General features: G+C 42.7%; 1 protein-coding gene across 2 annotated transcripts; it reads left to right on the top strand.

Annotated features, from left to right (window-relative positions):
• Positions 1–397: 397 nt before the first annotated feature.
• On the top strand, positions 398–15,444 carry usp47 (ubiquitin specific peptidase 47). 2 transcript variants are annotated; one of them, XM_061275644.1, is made up of 29 exons: positions 398–678; positions 2,446–2,502; positions 3,506–3,700; positions 4,957–5,073; positions 5,413–5,566; positions 5,651–5,747; positions 5,999–6,144; positions 6,243–6,322; positions 6,963–7,112; positions 7,223–7,318; positions 7,420–7,572; positions 7,746–7,904; positions 8,377–8,508; positions 8,663–8,739; positions 8,842–8,897; positions 9,537–9,649; positions 9,734–9,835; positions 9,909–10,116; positions 10,652–10,767; positions 11,025–11,144; positions 11,285–12,083; positions 12,885–13,060; positions 13,128–13,208; positions 13,289–13,404; positions 13,473–13,591; positions 13,668–13,798; positions 13,920–13,967; positions 14,050–14,180; positions 14,401–15,444. In XM_061275644.1, exons 1-29 carry the CDS (start codon positions 634–636, stop codon positions 14,573–14,575), a joined length of 4,149 nt encoding a protein of 1,382 aa, XP_061131628.1. In that variant the 5' UTR covers positions 398–633; the 3' UTR covers positions 14,576–15,444. The 2 variants fall into 2 exon arrangements, with proteins under 2 accessions (XP_061131628.1, XP_061131629.1); XM_061275645.1 differs by lacking the exon at positions 2,446–2,502.
• Positions 15,445–15,807: the final 363 nt, after the last annotated feature.

Below are 15,807 nucleotides of genomic sequence, written 5' to 3'. Positions count from 1 at the left end.
TGTGCATGTCAGCTGTCAATTTGATTGTTTTATCGGCCTTTGTTTGTGCTTGTTTTTATATTGCTCCATAAATAAAGTTGAGTTATAGTCACAAAGAGCCACCTCAAATGGATGGAAGAGCCACACTTGGCTCAGCAACCTCATTTTGCAGTACCGCATTCAGTCCAATGAGACGCCTGGGATAGAACAGCGAGGGTGCAGCTGCGCCGCCCAGTGGTGAATCCGGAGAATTACACTTGACATATGTCATTAAAATTCGTAATTGCATTTTTAATGTCTTTAAGCACACAAAACGTTTCAAATAAACGTGATTAAAAATGTTGACTGGAGTGGGACGAAGCACAAGCAACACACGCGTGTGTACGTCACGCGAGTGACGTCAGAGATCTCTGAACGAACTCTCGCGCAGGAGCACACCGGCCATTTTTCCTCAATAGCACTGCTGCCGCTTTGGGGAGTGACAAAAGCGCTTCTTACCACTTTGATAAGCCTACAAGTTTGGACAAGTGTGACTCGGCTCTGCAAGCTTGGGAAAAAGTTAAAACAGGACACGAAACATGCTGCCACTGACGCGTGCAAAGTTATTTTGCTGACATCCTTGTCCGGGTTTGGCTTGACTAAAGTGTCGCACAAATGGAAATGGTGTCCAGCGAGGAGAACCAGTTCGTTTCCAAAGAGGTGAGCCGATCCGATCCAAACTCAGCTCGGATTGCACAATTAACCTGTCATCTTTACTTTACACCCAGAATGCCAGAATACACGTGCGTGATGTCAACGTGTTAAAAGCAGCTTGTTGTTGTTTAGAGGCTAACTTAGCTGCTAGCTGTTAGCTTCCAAACATGACTTGGACGGCCTATCGTGACATGGCTAACTAAAACATTGGCGTTGACGGCACTACATTGGAGACAAGTGATCTCTCGTAACTAAACTGGAGCTTTAGAGTCATTTTAATGACTAACGTGAATTAGAATGCGTGACAGCCACGACGTTTTCTGTTGACACGATATGGCCAAATAATATTTCGTCAACTTCCAAGTAGCAGCAGCTCGCTGTCAAGCTAGTCGTCTGATAAGTCCAAACATTGGCAAGCTCTCTACTTTGCTTGAATGCGTTCAGTCCAAATGTAAGAAATGTGTTTCGGTACGTTTGATACGGTGGAGAATATTTTATTGTCATGTTTGGGATCGTTTAGAAATGGAGTTTTAGCTTTCTGTTCTACAAGGTGTGTCAGATGCACAATACGGGTTAAAAAATGGACACCGTCACTCTTCAGAATACGCGCTCACAAACGTGATGTTTATGCATTTTGCATGATCAAAGTGTTTCCCAAAGCAATCCTGCAGGCTCAATCGATGACGATCAGCTGTCCATTTGCCAGAGGTGGGGCGGTGAAGCTAATAATGTTGTCAAAAGTCCTCTTGCTTTAACATACTTCGACTCAAGTGAAAGTAAAAAGTAGTCCTCTATTAATATCTTGAGTAACAGAAGAAGAGGAATCTTCAACTTTTAAAAAAAGACAACTATATTTAGGAGGCAGTATCAGCAGTCCCCATAGGTGGGTGTGTAAAAACAAAACGTCTCACTGTTAACTTCTGATTTAATTTGTCAAACCAGAGCGTGATTGACAGACAAAAAGTAGGAATTCACAACTTCTGAGTAATAATCAATTACGTTCCTTGTGATATCATGGTTCACTTTGTTTGGGTTCAGTGCATTAAGCGGGATGGTCTGCCACATATTGCCTGCGTTAAACGAGGGATTACTGTAAACTTTTATAAATCATGACGTGCATCACGTAAATTACTCGCACTACTAACGTTGTTTCTGTGTAGCACGACTGAGATTGTGAAATTTCCATTTTGAGATCCAAATTTTGCAACATGTGTTCCATGTCACCCGCTGCACACGCTTTTCACTTTCACATTTAAATGTTTACTTTTGCACACACACAAAAGTGTTAGTGGATTTTTTTCAGTGCCTTTGTTTGAGAACAAATATCAGCTAGAATATGGCTGCGTCAAAGTATCATTCACTTGTTGACTTTGGTTGCTTTTCTGTTGTTTTAGTGTTTTGCTGCATCTCATAAATGGTGTGTATTGCTATGTCTGTCTACTAATATTCTCTTTGCCGCTCTTTGAAGTATAGCCATAAATAAAATAAGACGTTGTTTGTGCTACGTTACGTGTGTGTGTCATGTTGGCACCCGGTGATTATATCCATGTTAAAAATAACCTTCAATCTCATAATACACTTGTGTGATGTCAGCTGTGGCTCCTTTATAGAACACGTTGCTCGCATTTTGCCTTGGTTACAAAACCCATGATAAAGATGAATGTCACTCTCATTGTTCCTTGTAGAAGTCACTCTTTTCCCGAGCGCAAGTCCAGTATGTTTGTAGTAGTAAGTCTGGACTCACAAGTCATCCATGTTGTTCCATATTATTAGGATACATCTTGGAGGCGCAGACAGAGTCTTTTTGACGAGATGACGAGGATTTCTCAGGTAGCAGTGCCTTGCATTTTGCGTGTGCAGTGCAAGTGAACGCTCATTGGCAGCATGTTGGTAGCTAGTTTGCACGAGGATAGTGCAACAATCCATGAGGTTTTGCAGATTTGTAAAAAGTCAAGATATACATTGAATGACCAATTCTCTCGTTGAAGCATGCTACTACTAGTTTCTATATAATCCTACAATAATGGCCGCCTGCCTGGTTACTGAGAGATAAGTGGTACTTCTGTCGAGCCAAGTTTAGGACAATACGCAAGACATTTTTTGTATTTACATTTTTACTCGATTATCATAAAATTTGAGATTGTTCCGTTTAAGCAGATTCATTGAATTGTTATGAAAAAGACCCGCTTCAGTCGTTCCTCTTGGGTAGCAGTTAAACAAATAGCTGTTAAGCCTGTAACCAAGCAGGGGCGAGCTTTTGCATGTCACCTGTCCGTTGTGATTTACAAGATTTCCTGGGCAAGCAGTTGCGTAGCAGCCTCTACATTCCACCAAAGTGTGCTATCGTCGTCCGACTCGAGTGTGAGCAAACATTGTGCTGACGAATATTGTGCTCTGTGCATCATAATGACATCACTTCCCGTAGACCTTCTCTCTACCACCTTGTTCAGGATTTTGGAGCCCATCTCTGCCAAGCCAATCCCGGTGACGAAATCTGTGCAAAGCCAAATATTTTAGACTTTTGGGAAACATCACCAATCTCAAATAACATGCAAATGTGTAAAAAAAACATTTCAAAGCTGTCCTCTCCGTGCCAAGGAATCATTTGAATCTGGGTGGAAAATCTGCTGCACGTTTTCCAGAAATGTCCCTCAACTTGTATTAAGTCGGTTTGAGCCGTAACACGGCATGACGTGAGATGTGTCCTGACTCATGTTGAACAAACATTGCACAATCAATAAAGTTCAAACTTCCATCAGCTTTTAGGACATTCAACAAAGGATGGAAAATGGTCCAGTCTTGCTGACCGCCTTCTTGTTGTCTTCTATTGCAGATCCAAAAAGCCGCAGACGAACCCAGAGTGCTTTGCATAATCCAGGATGTCACCTGTGTCAAAACAGTCAACGAGCGGTTGACCTTCAATCTGCCAGGCTCCACCGCCCTCTCCAAACTCTACGAAGATGTTGCCCACAAAGCAGGATATGTCAACGGCTCCTTTGAACTCGTCTGGGGAAACCCACAAGACATGGTTGGGAAATTCTCCTAGTGACACATCACACAGTTATAATCACTTCAGTTGTCATACGAAAATGTTCTTCACCATTTACATAGTCTCGTGAAATCTGTTCCCTTGAGGTTGTGCGGTATCTGGACTCTGGGAAGGCCGTGTTTTAAAATCTCACGTGGCCTAAAAGTTTGATTCCATAGTGAATTTGGACATTGCATTGTTCAGTTGTACAAATCAAACTTAGTGCAGGAGTTTTACCCAATTTGATTGCTTGTATTTGCTGATGAAGAATTTTGAAGGAGGGTAAGTATGTGCTCCTTTGTGTACATACTGACTGTCCCTTTTCTTAAAGGAGCCCAAGTTAAACTAATCCCGCTGCTGACCTAGGGCAAAGCCTTAGGTGCTGTAACCTCTTGTTATCTCACTGAGTAGGTCTGTGGATTAAGATACGCTATGATTCCCCTGCAGCTCTCTCTGCTTGCTCAGACTCTGCATGGCCATCAGGAAGGAAATGTGCACGTTAGCTTCAAGCTATTTTACTTCGTTCGTTTTCATGAATGCTAAAAATAATTTCAGTGGGAAATAATGTTTGACTGTGTATCGAGAGTCTTGGGTTTACAGTGGTCCTGACTATTGACTTGCCTTTCAGGGTTACAAGCATCTTGAAGTGATTTCATTTGCACATTGATGGAATAATTTTGTCACAACACAAGAAGGCACATTTGCTTATGCACTGGAACTTTGCCAGCTCCGCTTTGCAGAAGTTACATAAAACTTTATTATAGTATCACCTCCAAACCTTGGACGTTGTTTTTCCCTTCCCCAATGAGCGAGTGCATTTGCGGTAAACATGTACAGTGGCAAATTAAATTTCTGCAGTTGGTTTTGCCGAGTCTTTTTTTTTTTTCTCTTCCCCGCTCTAGCCCTAGTAGACTGTGCTCACCTGAAACTAATGGGACCATGAAGAACTCTACACATAGAATGTGCACAAACACAAATCTGAGTTACATGAATCACTGTACTGTGTACTCAGTCGTTAAATTATTATTATGCACAAGCAAGTCATATTCACATGAGGCTCATCAATAGTATGAACTAGCATATTTGCCTAAGTAAAACACTAGCACAAATGACAAACATGGGCTGCTTGCTGTTGCGATGAACTGCGATTTACAGTACATATGAATAGGATCCAAACCAAAACCCCTGCAGGAGAGAAAACACAAGTTACTGTAAAAGACTGATATTTGAATCTACCTTCCCTTTTGTACCTCTAGACACCCCTCGAGCACAGTGGAGAAGTGTCGCTTCTGGATTCTGGGTTTGAACCTGGTGGGAAGAGGAATTTCCTCCAGCTAACAGACAAAGATGGAGAACAACCACATGTTACTTCGGTGAGTGGTGCACAGACAATGTAATCAATTCAAATGCTTCGCTTGGCACTTCAGTTTCCTAGTGAGTGTAAAGGTTGGACTTAGGAGCAATGGAAATTTGCCTCCTTAGTCTCGAATGACTCTATTCTAAAGTGATGGGTACATCGGGTAAGACGAGAGGTGAATGAGGTAATGCAACCATCATGCCTCGTGTTTATCGTACAAACCTGCGGGGTTGATGTTTTGATCAATGCTTGTGTCTTTGGACCAGGTTCAGAAGTTTTAACTGTTGATGGGATGACTCGCGCTATATTGTTTTTACTTACCGCAAAAACTTTCTCTGTTTTTCCATGCGTTTAGGATGAGTCTGCCGCAGCAGATAGCAGCGGACTGGATGATAGCTCCCAGGAACGCTTCATTGGGCCCCTGCCCCGAGACGGCACCGTTGGCTGCAGTGGAGATTGCAGTACCCCCTCTTACTCGTACACCTCCATCCTCAGCAAATCTGATACGGGTGAGGCCTCCTCACCTGTAAAATGGGGCATGTTTTTCTGCAAGCACAGCGGTCTTCTTAGTTTGCTCTCTCTCCCTACTTTAGGTTACGTGGGTTTGGTCAACCAAGCAATGACCTGCTATTTGAACAGTCTCTTACAAACACTGTTCATGACCCCGGAGTTCAGAAATGCACTGTACAAGTAAGTCAAGATTTGAAGTCAACCCCTGTTTATCGCAGGTGATATGGGTCCAGGTTGATCATAAATTCAAATCATTTATTCACACAAAACACATTGTAAACTAATTTCAACACAAATAAGCAATCATAACGTACATGTGCCTTTAGGAGGCGGTGAATTCAGAATTAAGATGAATGCGGAGCAGTACTGTAGTCAAAGCCATTGCGTTTTCTGTAAACTTTTAAAACATTTGCTATTGTTGGACACTTCAGCTGGGAGTTTGAGGAATCTGAAGAGGACCCAGTCACGAGCATTCCCTACCAGCTGCAAAGACTCTTTGTTCTTCTCCAGACGAGTAAGAAACGCGCCATTGAGACCACCGATGTGACGCGAAGCTTTGGATGGGACAGTAGTGAAGGTAAATGTTCATGCTCTTTCACAGTAGGAATGATTTGGTGTGAGAAGGCAACATCACATGCTGTGGGATTTACCCTTTTGTTTTTATTTTTATCCCAGCTTGGCAACAACACGATGTGCAGGAACTTTGCAGGGTCATGTTTGATGCCCTGGAGCAAAAGTGGAAGCAGACAGAACAGGTGGGAGAAAGCACAAACAGAAAATCAGCCCCACATCGCAAAGACAACAAAAGGCTTTATTTGTGCGAAAAGGGAGGGTCAGGGTTAGATTATGGACTGGGGAGGATTGCGAAGATTTAGGCCTCTGGCTGTGCAGACTACAAGGCTGCACATGAGACAAATAAACTTGTTTTCCATTCATTGAAAACAATGCAACTTACTCATTAAAAATCCTGTGGGAGATTTTTTCGATAGATCATTTCTCCATCACGTTGGGATGAAATATGAAGTATCTCCTAGTTTACCCCTGTAAAGCCATGTTTGAAAATACCTTTTCAGTGTGGTCTGTAAATATCCACCAAAAAATGACCTCTGCAAATGCAGCAGTTTTATTTTACTATTACATTATGTTGCAGCTATTGTAGCTGGTGGTGCATTATTTCCCTCTAAAGAGAGAGAAAATGGCATGCTGACATCTACCAGCTTGATAGAAATGTCAAAAAGCTGTGACTGCTCCTGTCCTGGACCAAACAAATGCTGTTAATAATTTGTGAAATGTCTATGACTTTGTAGAATGACTATCTCTTCAGTTTCTTTGCAAGCTGGACTTTTACTATGAATCATATCAGTGAATGAAGCCTGGCTGCATTCCTCTCTTCAGGCGGACCTGATCAACCAGTTGTACCAGGGGAAACTCAAGGATTACGTCCGCTGTTTGGAGTGTGGCTACGAGAGCTGGAGGATTGACACTTACCTTGATATCCCTCTTGTAATAAGACCATTTGGAGCGAGTCAAGCCTATGGCAGTGTGGTATGTTTTGCTCTATGGTCACACCCAACCCCCTCCCTCCCTCCCTTTCACACTGTGGTGTCACGGGAGTGCTAGTTTGAATAAAATTGAATTTCATTTTGGTGCTCCAGGAGGAGGCATTGCAGGCATTTATCCAGCCCGAAACTCTAGATGGGCCCAACCAGTACTTTTGCGAACGTTGCAAAAAGAAATGTGATGCCCGGAAGGTGAGCTCACTGTGAATGAGTTTGCACAATCTATATGCAAAATACAGAAATACATGTTTCTGAGGATTCCGTTATTCCGCAAATCACTTATTTTGTGACAGGGTTTGAGGTTTCTGCATTTTCCTTACCTGCTGACGCTGCAGCTGAAGCGATTTGATTTTGACTATACCACTATGCATCGCATCAAACTCAATGACAGTATGACTTTCCCCGAGGAACTCGACATGAGTCCATTCATCGATGTGGAGGATGAGGTGAGAGCAATTATTGTGGGAACATGTATGTTGATGAGTCACTGGTCGCGGGCTGGCTTGTTGTAGCAACCACTGAGTTTTCCTTGAGCCAATCATGATTATTGTGGATGAGCACTTTAGCTATTTTCCATTCAAATTCTTTTTTTTGTGATCTGTTCAAATGGCGTCTGTAGAAGTCCCCTCAGACAGAAAGCTGCACTGATAGTGGAGCAGAGAATGAAGGCAGTTGCCACAGTGACCAGATGAGCAATGATTTCTCCACTGAAGATTGTGTGGACGAGGGCATTTGCCTGGACAGCACTGCCAGCGCAGAGAGGGTCTTAAAGCAAAAGGTAATTGCTTAACAAAAATGAAGAGTCCATTTGGATGAACATGTGTTTTCTGTTACTAATCAAATATTGATACCAATTTTTTTAAGAAGTATTATTCTAAAACACCTTGGTCTCCAAGAAGGCCAAATCACACACACATGCAAAAAATCCGTAGATTTGATGAAAATACATAAAGGACATCATGGCGAAGCTGCAGTAATAGGTTACTTTTTGCAGCGTAGGAAAAGTATTATTGTGAATATTATTGTACCATCTTTCTGCATATCTCGCTGCACCATTTATTTAACGGTTTATACTGCTATTTGTTAGCCCGTCAGTGGTTCGCATTGTGTTGCTATGAAGACTTTTGACGCACTGTGGTTAATGATAATTTTGTTCCAAGTAAAAAGCAAGCATCTTTTTAGTTTTTATTCAGTCATTATTGCTATTATTATTCACTCTGAGCAAAAACATTTCCAACCCTTTTTGTCAGAGTTTGCCCAGCTTTGAGCTGTTCTCCGTCATGGTCCATTCGGGAAGCGCCGCAGGCGGGCACTACTATGCCTGCATCAGATCCTTCACTGACGGCCAGTGGTACAGTTTCAATGACCAGCATGTTAGCAAGGTCAGTATATGAACCATTGGGAGTTTCCTTGTCATCATGACTAAGATGAGAGCTTCGTGTCATATTTTCCCCCGTGATCTTTTTCTCAGCGACTGATCATCACCATTGGCATATCTCTTCACGCCTGCTTGATATGTTTTCTTTTTTGGGATAGATCACCCAGGAGGACATCAGAAAGACTTATGGGGGGTCTTCGGGGAGCAGAGGATATTATTCCAGTGCCTTTGCAAGGTTGCTTTTGTATATGAGCTCTACTTTGCTGTGTTTTTACTTTGGTGAAGATGAGTAGCATTTCCTTGTTAATATGAGTGGGGTTTTTTTTTCCTCCAACAGCTCTACGAATGCTTATATGCTGATTTATAGATTGAAGGATCCCTCAAGGAATGCAAGTAAGGATTTTCTTCACTGCTTCAGTGATCCATGTTACCAGTGAAATGATTGTAGCTTCTTCCTCAGCCAGTCTAGATCATTTATATACAAAACACTGACTTGTAAAGAAGTTGTAGAACATACGGATTCGCACGGTTACGTGCCAAAAGAGTAGCACATCTGACAACATCAACTTGCCACGCAAACGCAACTCACTGAACCCGAGAGGGCAATGTGTCAGATCAAAGGAGACGCGCAAACTCGTTTCACCACTCAAGGAAAATCACACGTTGAAGCAGTCAGGCTGTCAAAGTGAAAATGAAAAAGAAGTCCAAAGAGCAAAGCATTAGTTTTTTAGTCCATATGAAAAGAGAGCAGTAACTACCTCATGTAGCTTGACCCGCACTTTAACAAGAACACCGAGTAAGGTGGAATGCTTTTGTCGTTAGTGCACATGTTTGTTAGTCTTGTATGGCATACTTAGAAGCATAGTTTCCGCTGCTGTTTGTTTCTAATCCTCAAGACTTTGAATTCTTGACGCTTTCAGCCTCTAACTTAAAGCTGGTGTCTGAAATGCATAAACTAAAGTCTTGTGTTGTGACCATGCCTGCTTTTTTCATTGCCCTCCAATCAAAACTTTACATGTCTCCTGTCTGAAGAGTATTTAGCTATGGATGACTTCCCAGAGCACTTGAAGAGTTTGGTTCAGAAAGAGAAAGAGTCCGAAGAGCAGGAGAAGAAACAGAGAGAGATTGAGCGAAACACTTGCAAGGTAGCTGACTTGATTCAATGTCTGTGTATGAATCCTCTGATGTATTGCTTCTTTATGTTTTTTAACCTATATTCCTTATTTTAGATCAAACTTTTCTGTATGCACCCTTCAAAAATGATGGTAGAGAGCAAGCTGGAGGTGCACAAGGACAAAACTCTTCGGGAAGCCACAGAAATGGCCTACAAGGTTTGTTTGTTTACAGTCCTTGAACAGGAAAAAGGTGTGATGGATCCACGTTGATCATGTACTGTGTTTGAAGCTGATGGAGCTGGAGGAAGTGGTCCCCTTGGACTGCTGTCGCCTGGTAAAGTACGATGAGTTCCACGAGTACCTGGAGCGCTCCTACGAGGGCGAGGAGGACACACCCATGGGCCTTCTGCTCGGAGGTGTCAAATCCTCTTACATGTTCGACTTGCTGCTGGAGACCCGCCGGCCAGAGCAAGTGTTCCTGCCTTACAAACCGGGAGGTGGGGAGCGCGCTCTTACTGAGACACTTGCATACACTACTGTAAAAAAAAAAAAGCCTTTGATTAATGACAAATAATGTTCAGATGTTATTGTAGACTTTTCCTTATGTATTATTTATTTTCTTTTTCGCGCAAGTCTAAAGTTGTTGTTTTTTGCGCTGCAGCAAGCATGATGCTGTCAATATGCTTCACTGTAGGTATGGTTTAACCCTGGTTTCAAATTGTCGCAAAAACACATTTAAATTCTCACAAATACATGTGTATTCTGATGATACAAGAATCATGATCCTGATGAAGCAAACTAATAGTCACGCGTCCTAAGTTTGGGGAAAATGTCATTTGAACAGGTGTGTGTAGACTTTTATTCATCCACTGTACACTGCTTTTCTTTCAAACCTTTTTTTTTTTTGACCCCCAAACTTTGAATAGTAGAATATTCAAATCATCGTGCCCATGTCGCTAGCAAAGAATGCATTGAGAATTGTATTGTCCTTGTCACTTAATTATGTGTGGATGTATTGTCGTTTTCCCACAGAGGTGATGGTGAAGGTTCATATTGTGGATCTGAAAACCGAAACCATCGCCCCTCCCATCAGTGTTCGGGCTTACCTGAACCAGACCATCACTGAATTCAAGCAACTTATTGCACAGGTTTACTTTTCATCAAAATTAATTGAGTCTATGAATAACTAATTTAATAAAAAAAAAAATATCAAAGCGAAATGTCTGCACATTAATACACAATAATGCGTTTTCATTTTTTGTTTGATTAATTAATGCAATAATGTGAAGGATAGTTGATTTAAAAATATCCAATGGCTTTAAGCCTAGTCTAATCATGGTCCTCCAATTTGTTGCCTTGAACAAACCGGTTCGTGGTAGTTATCGACATCATATGTGTCCTTCAGGCTACAGGGCTATCAGCAGAATCAATGCGCGTGGTTCTGGAGCGTTGCTACAATGACCTGCGGCTCCTGTATGTTCCAAACAAGACACTGAAAGCGGAAGGGTTTTTCAGGAGTAACAAGGTCTGTGGAATTATTTTAATTCTGGCTTACAAGATCACATTTGACCATGTAGTGTTTTAGGGGTTGGCTGACAAAGTACAGTGAACACAACAAAACATTGATTGCGACCCTCTCACCTTGTCTTTTGCATTTTGTGTTAGATTTTTGTGGAGAGTTCAGAGTCAACTGACCATCAGGTCGCCTTCACTGACTCGTTGCTGTGGAAGCTGTTAGATCGCCACGGGAATACTATTCGATTACTGGTCTTGCTACCTGAACAGTCCCCCGGCACTTTGGCCAGCAGAACTATTTGCCAAAAGGTTGGCAGTGACTCAGATGTGGCATTTGAAGGATCAAAAGGCAACAGGAAATCGGTGGAGGCTATCCTTGAAGAGAGCACAGAAAAGTTAAAGAACCTCTCCCTGGAGCAGCAGCAGGGATCCAGCACCAGCGACAGTCAGAAAAGCTCTGACACCAGCGACTTTGAACTTATCGAATCCCCCAGCCAAGAAGCGGACTCAAACTCACCCTGCGTGGCCGCAGACAACAGAGATCTAGAAAACCGGATCGGGGGCACTACTGGGTGCAGGGGAAGCGCCTCGTCCGACCCAGAAAACCACTTTGCCTCAGAGGAGCGCTCAGACTCTGAGGTTAACAACGACCGCAGCACCAGCTCAGTGGACAGCGACATCCTGAGCTCGAGTCACAGTAGTGATACGCTGTGCAATGCAGACAGCGCTCCCATCCAGCTGGCCAATGGCTTGGACTCGCACAGCATCACTAGTAGCCGTCGCTCCAAAGCCCGCGAGGGCAAGAAGGAGACCTGGGACACTGCGGAGGAAGACTCTGGCACGGACAGCGAGTATGACGACAACGGGAAGACCAAATCTAAAGCCCAGTACTTGTACTTCAGGACAGAACCTTGCTCCCAGGATGACGCCGCCTGCAATACACAAAAATGTATGCACTTTATGATGAACTTGAAACAACTTGTGTAGTCATCTTTTTTAATTATTTTCTAGTAATCAACCCCCCACCACCCACCCCCACCCAAAAAAAAAAAAAAAGCTTTCGCATTGCTTACAGATGCCACAGTTCTATTATAGTCTAAATGAAGCTCCTTACTGTACTTCAAGATAGTTTCTTGGCAACAAGATGGCCCTAATAGGTCACCCTTGATAAGATCTTCAGTTTGCTTGTAAATGTGGAAAAAAGGTCAGTCCTATCTGACGTCATTACCGGGGTCCAAAGTAGCGGTTCGCTCTGATCCTTTTGGTTTTGTCATCAGTGCTAAATTGCTTTGCTATCTTTATACCCCATGCGGTTATAAATCCAGATAACAACCTCCAAAGAAAGGAACTCATGACCTATTGATGTCAAAGTTCAGTGTTACTGCAATGAGCCACACTGCCTATTAAACATGAAAAGCTCTTCAAACGCTACATATATAATGCTGCTGGGTGCCCCAGAAGTCACCGTGCACTTGCCATTTTTCCCCTCGTTTTGTTTCAGCGATCATTCAAACGGCCTTCAGTATTTGACAGCTTGGGCTTTGCACTTTTTGGAAACAAATCATTGCATTTGCCAGGCTTCGCGAGTTGACATTTTAGCAGTCCTGCAAAATTGTCGCCTGTCACAAAAAGTCTGTCCCCAACTGCCAGATTGAAAAGTGTGGAATAATTGTTATTTACCCCCTGCAATACTGTGTTTTGGAGAGAAGAGAATTGCCAGCGTTGAGTTGTTTCCTGTGCTATTTCCCAGGTTTGGTGGTTCACGTGGACAAAAGGATAACGTTGGCAGCTTTCAAACGCAATCTGGAGCCCTATGTGGGGGTCATCTCGTCCCAGTTTAAAGTGTTTCGGGTTTACGCCAACAACCAGGAGTTTGAAAGCGTACGGCTCAATGAAACACTGTCGTCATTCTCGGACGACAACAAGGTCAGGATCCGTTTTCGAAATTGATTGCGCTCGGTTGGATTCGAGTAACCCGTTGAACTTCCCGCAGATAACCATCCGACTTGGGAGGGCCCTTAAAAAGGGTGAATACCGAGTAAAAGTGTATCAACTACTAGTAAATGAACAAGAGGTGAGATTGAGAAGAACAACCAGACAGAAGTTGCAAGCAAGTAGTGCTAAATATGATTTCTAATTGCGTGTTTTGTGTAGCCCTGCAAGTTTCTTGTGGACACGGTCTTTGCAAAGGGCATGACTGTCAGACAGTCGAAAGAGGAGCTGCTCCCTCTCTTGAGAGAGCAGTGCAAGCTTGACCTCAACATTGACCGGTAAGGCCCACACCCCAATGAGGAGACGTACATGCATATCCAACAAAAATATATTGTATCATGCTCAGGGTCCGTCTCAGGAAAAAGACTTGGAAGAATCCAGGCACAGTTTTTCTGGACTACCATGTTTATGAGGAAGATATCAGCATCTCCTCCAACTGGGAGGTTTTCCTGGAAATCCTCAATGGTAATTCTTTTAGGAGTAAACACCATGCACTATTTGTTGTCCTGCTCACTGAAGGCCCTTTTGATCACTTTTTCAGAACACGAGAAGATGAAGTCCATGTCGCAGCTGGCTATCTTGACCCGAAAGTGGAGCCCGTCCACCATGAAGCTGGGTTCCTTCCAGGAAGTCATTCTGGAGAGCAGTAATGTTGAGGAACTCAAGGAGAAGGTTACAACTATAGTCTGTCCTGCCGCAAAATTCATTTGGATTTTTTTCACACACATATGGTATCATAGAGAACATCCTATGTCCAACATATATTTTTCTTCTTTTTTTTTTGCCATTGCAGCTCTGTGAAATTAGTGGTATCCATCTTGATAATCTGGAGTTTGCAAAGGTTTGTTTCCTTCTAAATCGTTGACTTTGCTAGCTTTTTTTTTTTTTTTTTAACCAAGGGTCCTTGCATGTCCTGTGTGCAGGGTCGAGGAACGTTTCCCTGTGACATTTCTGTGCTGGAGATCCATCAGGATTTGGACTGGAACCCCAAAGTGTCTGCGTTAAACATGTGGCCCCTGTACATCTGTGATGATGGGGCCGTGGTCTTCTACAGGTAAGAGCTCAGAATTTTAAAGAAACTGACCATTTGCATTTACAAGTTTACTCACCGTGGCAGAAGTAAAAACAAATGATCACATCTTATTTTTAATTAAATTTACCAGTAAAATAAACTAATAAGGCATTTTCCAGACGCAATACAATTAATTAAGCAAAGGAAAAAAAACTAAGTCATCAAAAAGGGAGAGGTGAGAAAAAGTCATGCGCGTTTGCAGGGACAGCACAGAGGAACCGATGGAGCTATCAGAAGATGAGCGCAATGAACTCATGAAGAAGGAAAGCAGCCGCCTCCTCAAGACCGGACATCGGGTCAGCTATTCCCCGCGGAAAGAGAAGGCCCTCAAGATCTACCTAGACGGGGGTCCTGCCAAGGACCCGGGGCAGGATTGAGTCCTGCAGCTTCTTTTTGCGTCATTCGGATCTTCTGGACACTCTCTGGGAGAGCTCTAGGTGAGCGGATCGGAAAAGACTTTAACGTCAAGCGGTGTTGTGAGGTAGAAATGCTCTGCCTCTCCACTCTGAGCTGGGAAACCCCATTGTGCACTGTTAGTTTGTGTTGTACTGTAAAGTTGAAAGGGAATTGAACAATTATTCCTGACAGAAAATGAATCAAACACTGTTTTGAAAAAAATGGGCTCAATCTTTGAAGATCATCAAGGCTTGTCTGACCAGTCAGTCTCCCTTCTATTTGTGCGAGTCATCATCAATTCCTCAGAGATCGTTACGTGCTCACAGCTTTGATTAGCATCTTTTTTTTTTTTTTTTGCTCGCCCTTCTTCACCTGCGCCAGATTTCATCCCATCGTGCTTTTCAGTTGTCCTCTAGCAAATGTCAAGTAAAGATCAGAACAACTGTCGTGATTTTGTAAATTACTTTCCTCTTATAATCATCCTTTGCAACGTCACACACATGCGCATTTTTTATTTGATCATTTTGTGGATTTCTTTATCTGATCTCCGCTGTGTGCGACATACTGAGAGAGGATGGGAGCTCCCTCATTGGGATTTTTCAGCCGACAGCGTGAGGTGTAGTTAGCACTTAAACCCACTGCTGCTTGATAAACGGACACCGGAGGGTGGAGAAAGTTCCCCAGGACACGTGTGTCTTGGCCTGCCACCAGCTGTTCATTGTAGAAATGCCAATATCTGATTATTATTATTTTTTCCTCTGTTGGTGTTTATTTCTTTTGAGATTCAAAATCCTGTGTGAAAATAGTATGAGATGATTTTAGAATTTAATTAAAATGCTTTATTTCATAATCTCAGCTGTTCTTTTTTTATTTAAAAATCAAGACAGCTTTCTCTCAGGTCCGCCGCACATCAAGAGCCTCGTTTGTACACGATTCAATGACTTCATGAGTGGCCAATCATCGGCAACCGGTTTTGCTGCGATTCAAAATATGAAACATCGCATGCACTGCACATTCATTCTTCACACATTTTTGTTTGTCAAGAATCTGCGTGAAAACAACTTCTTCGTCTTTAAACATCACCTTTAAGATTCTCAAAATAAGTCCTTATTTTAGAGCAACTAAAAATAGATCACTATAAAAGCCCATGGAGTCTTTCGATAAACGCTTAGCAAAAGCTCCTTTGATAGCCTGTCCCATTTATAAAATCTTG

The sequence above is a fragment of the Syngnathus typhle genome, linkage group LG4 (genome assembly GCF_033458585.1).
Source record: "Syngnathus typhle isolate RoL2023-S1 ecotype Sweden linkage group LG4, RoL_Styp_1.0, whole genome shotgun sequence".
Taxonomy (NCBI): domain Eukaryota; kingdom Metazoa; phylum Chordata; class Actinopteri; order Syngnathiformes; family Syngnathidae; genus Syngnathus; species Syngnathus typhle.
This window is presented reverse-complemented; position numbering and strand designations above follow the sequence as displayed.

What these genes read in the sequence shown, in the direction of transcription:
- usp47 (XM_061275644.1), top strand. Translation starts at nt 634, where the DNA reads ATGGAAATGGTGTCCAGCGAGGAGAACCAGTTCGTTTCCAAAGAG. An exon ending in TCATCGATGTGGAGGATGAG is followed by an intron (nt 7,573 to 7,745) that starts GTGAGAGCAATT and finishes TGGCGTCTGTAG; the next exon opens with AAGTCCCCTCAGACAGAAAG. An exon ending in TTGAGGAACTCAAGGAGAAG is followed by an intron (nt 13,799 to 13,919) that starts GTTACAACTATA and finishes TTGCCATTGCAG; the next exon opens with CTCTGTGAAATTAGTGGTAT.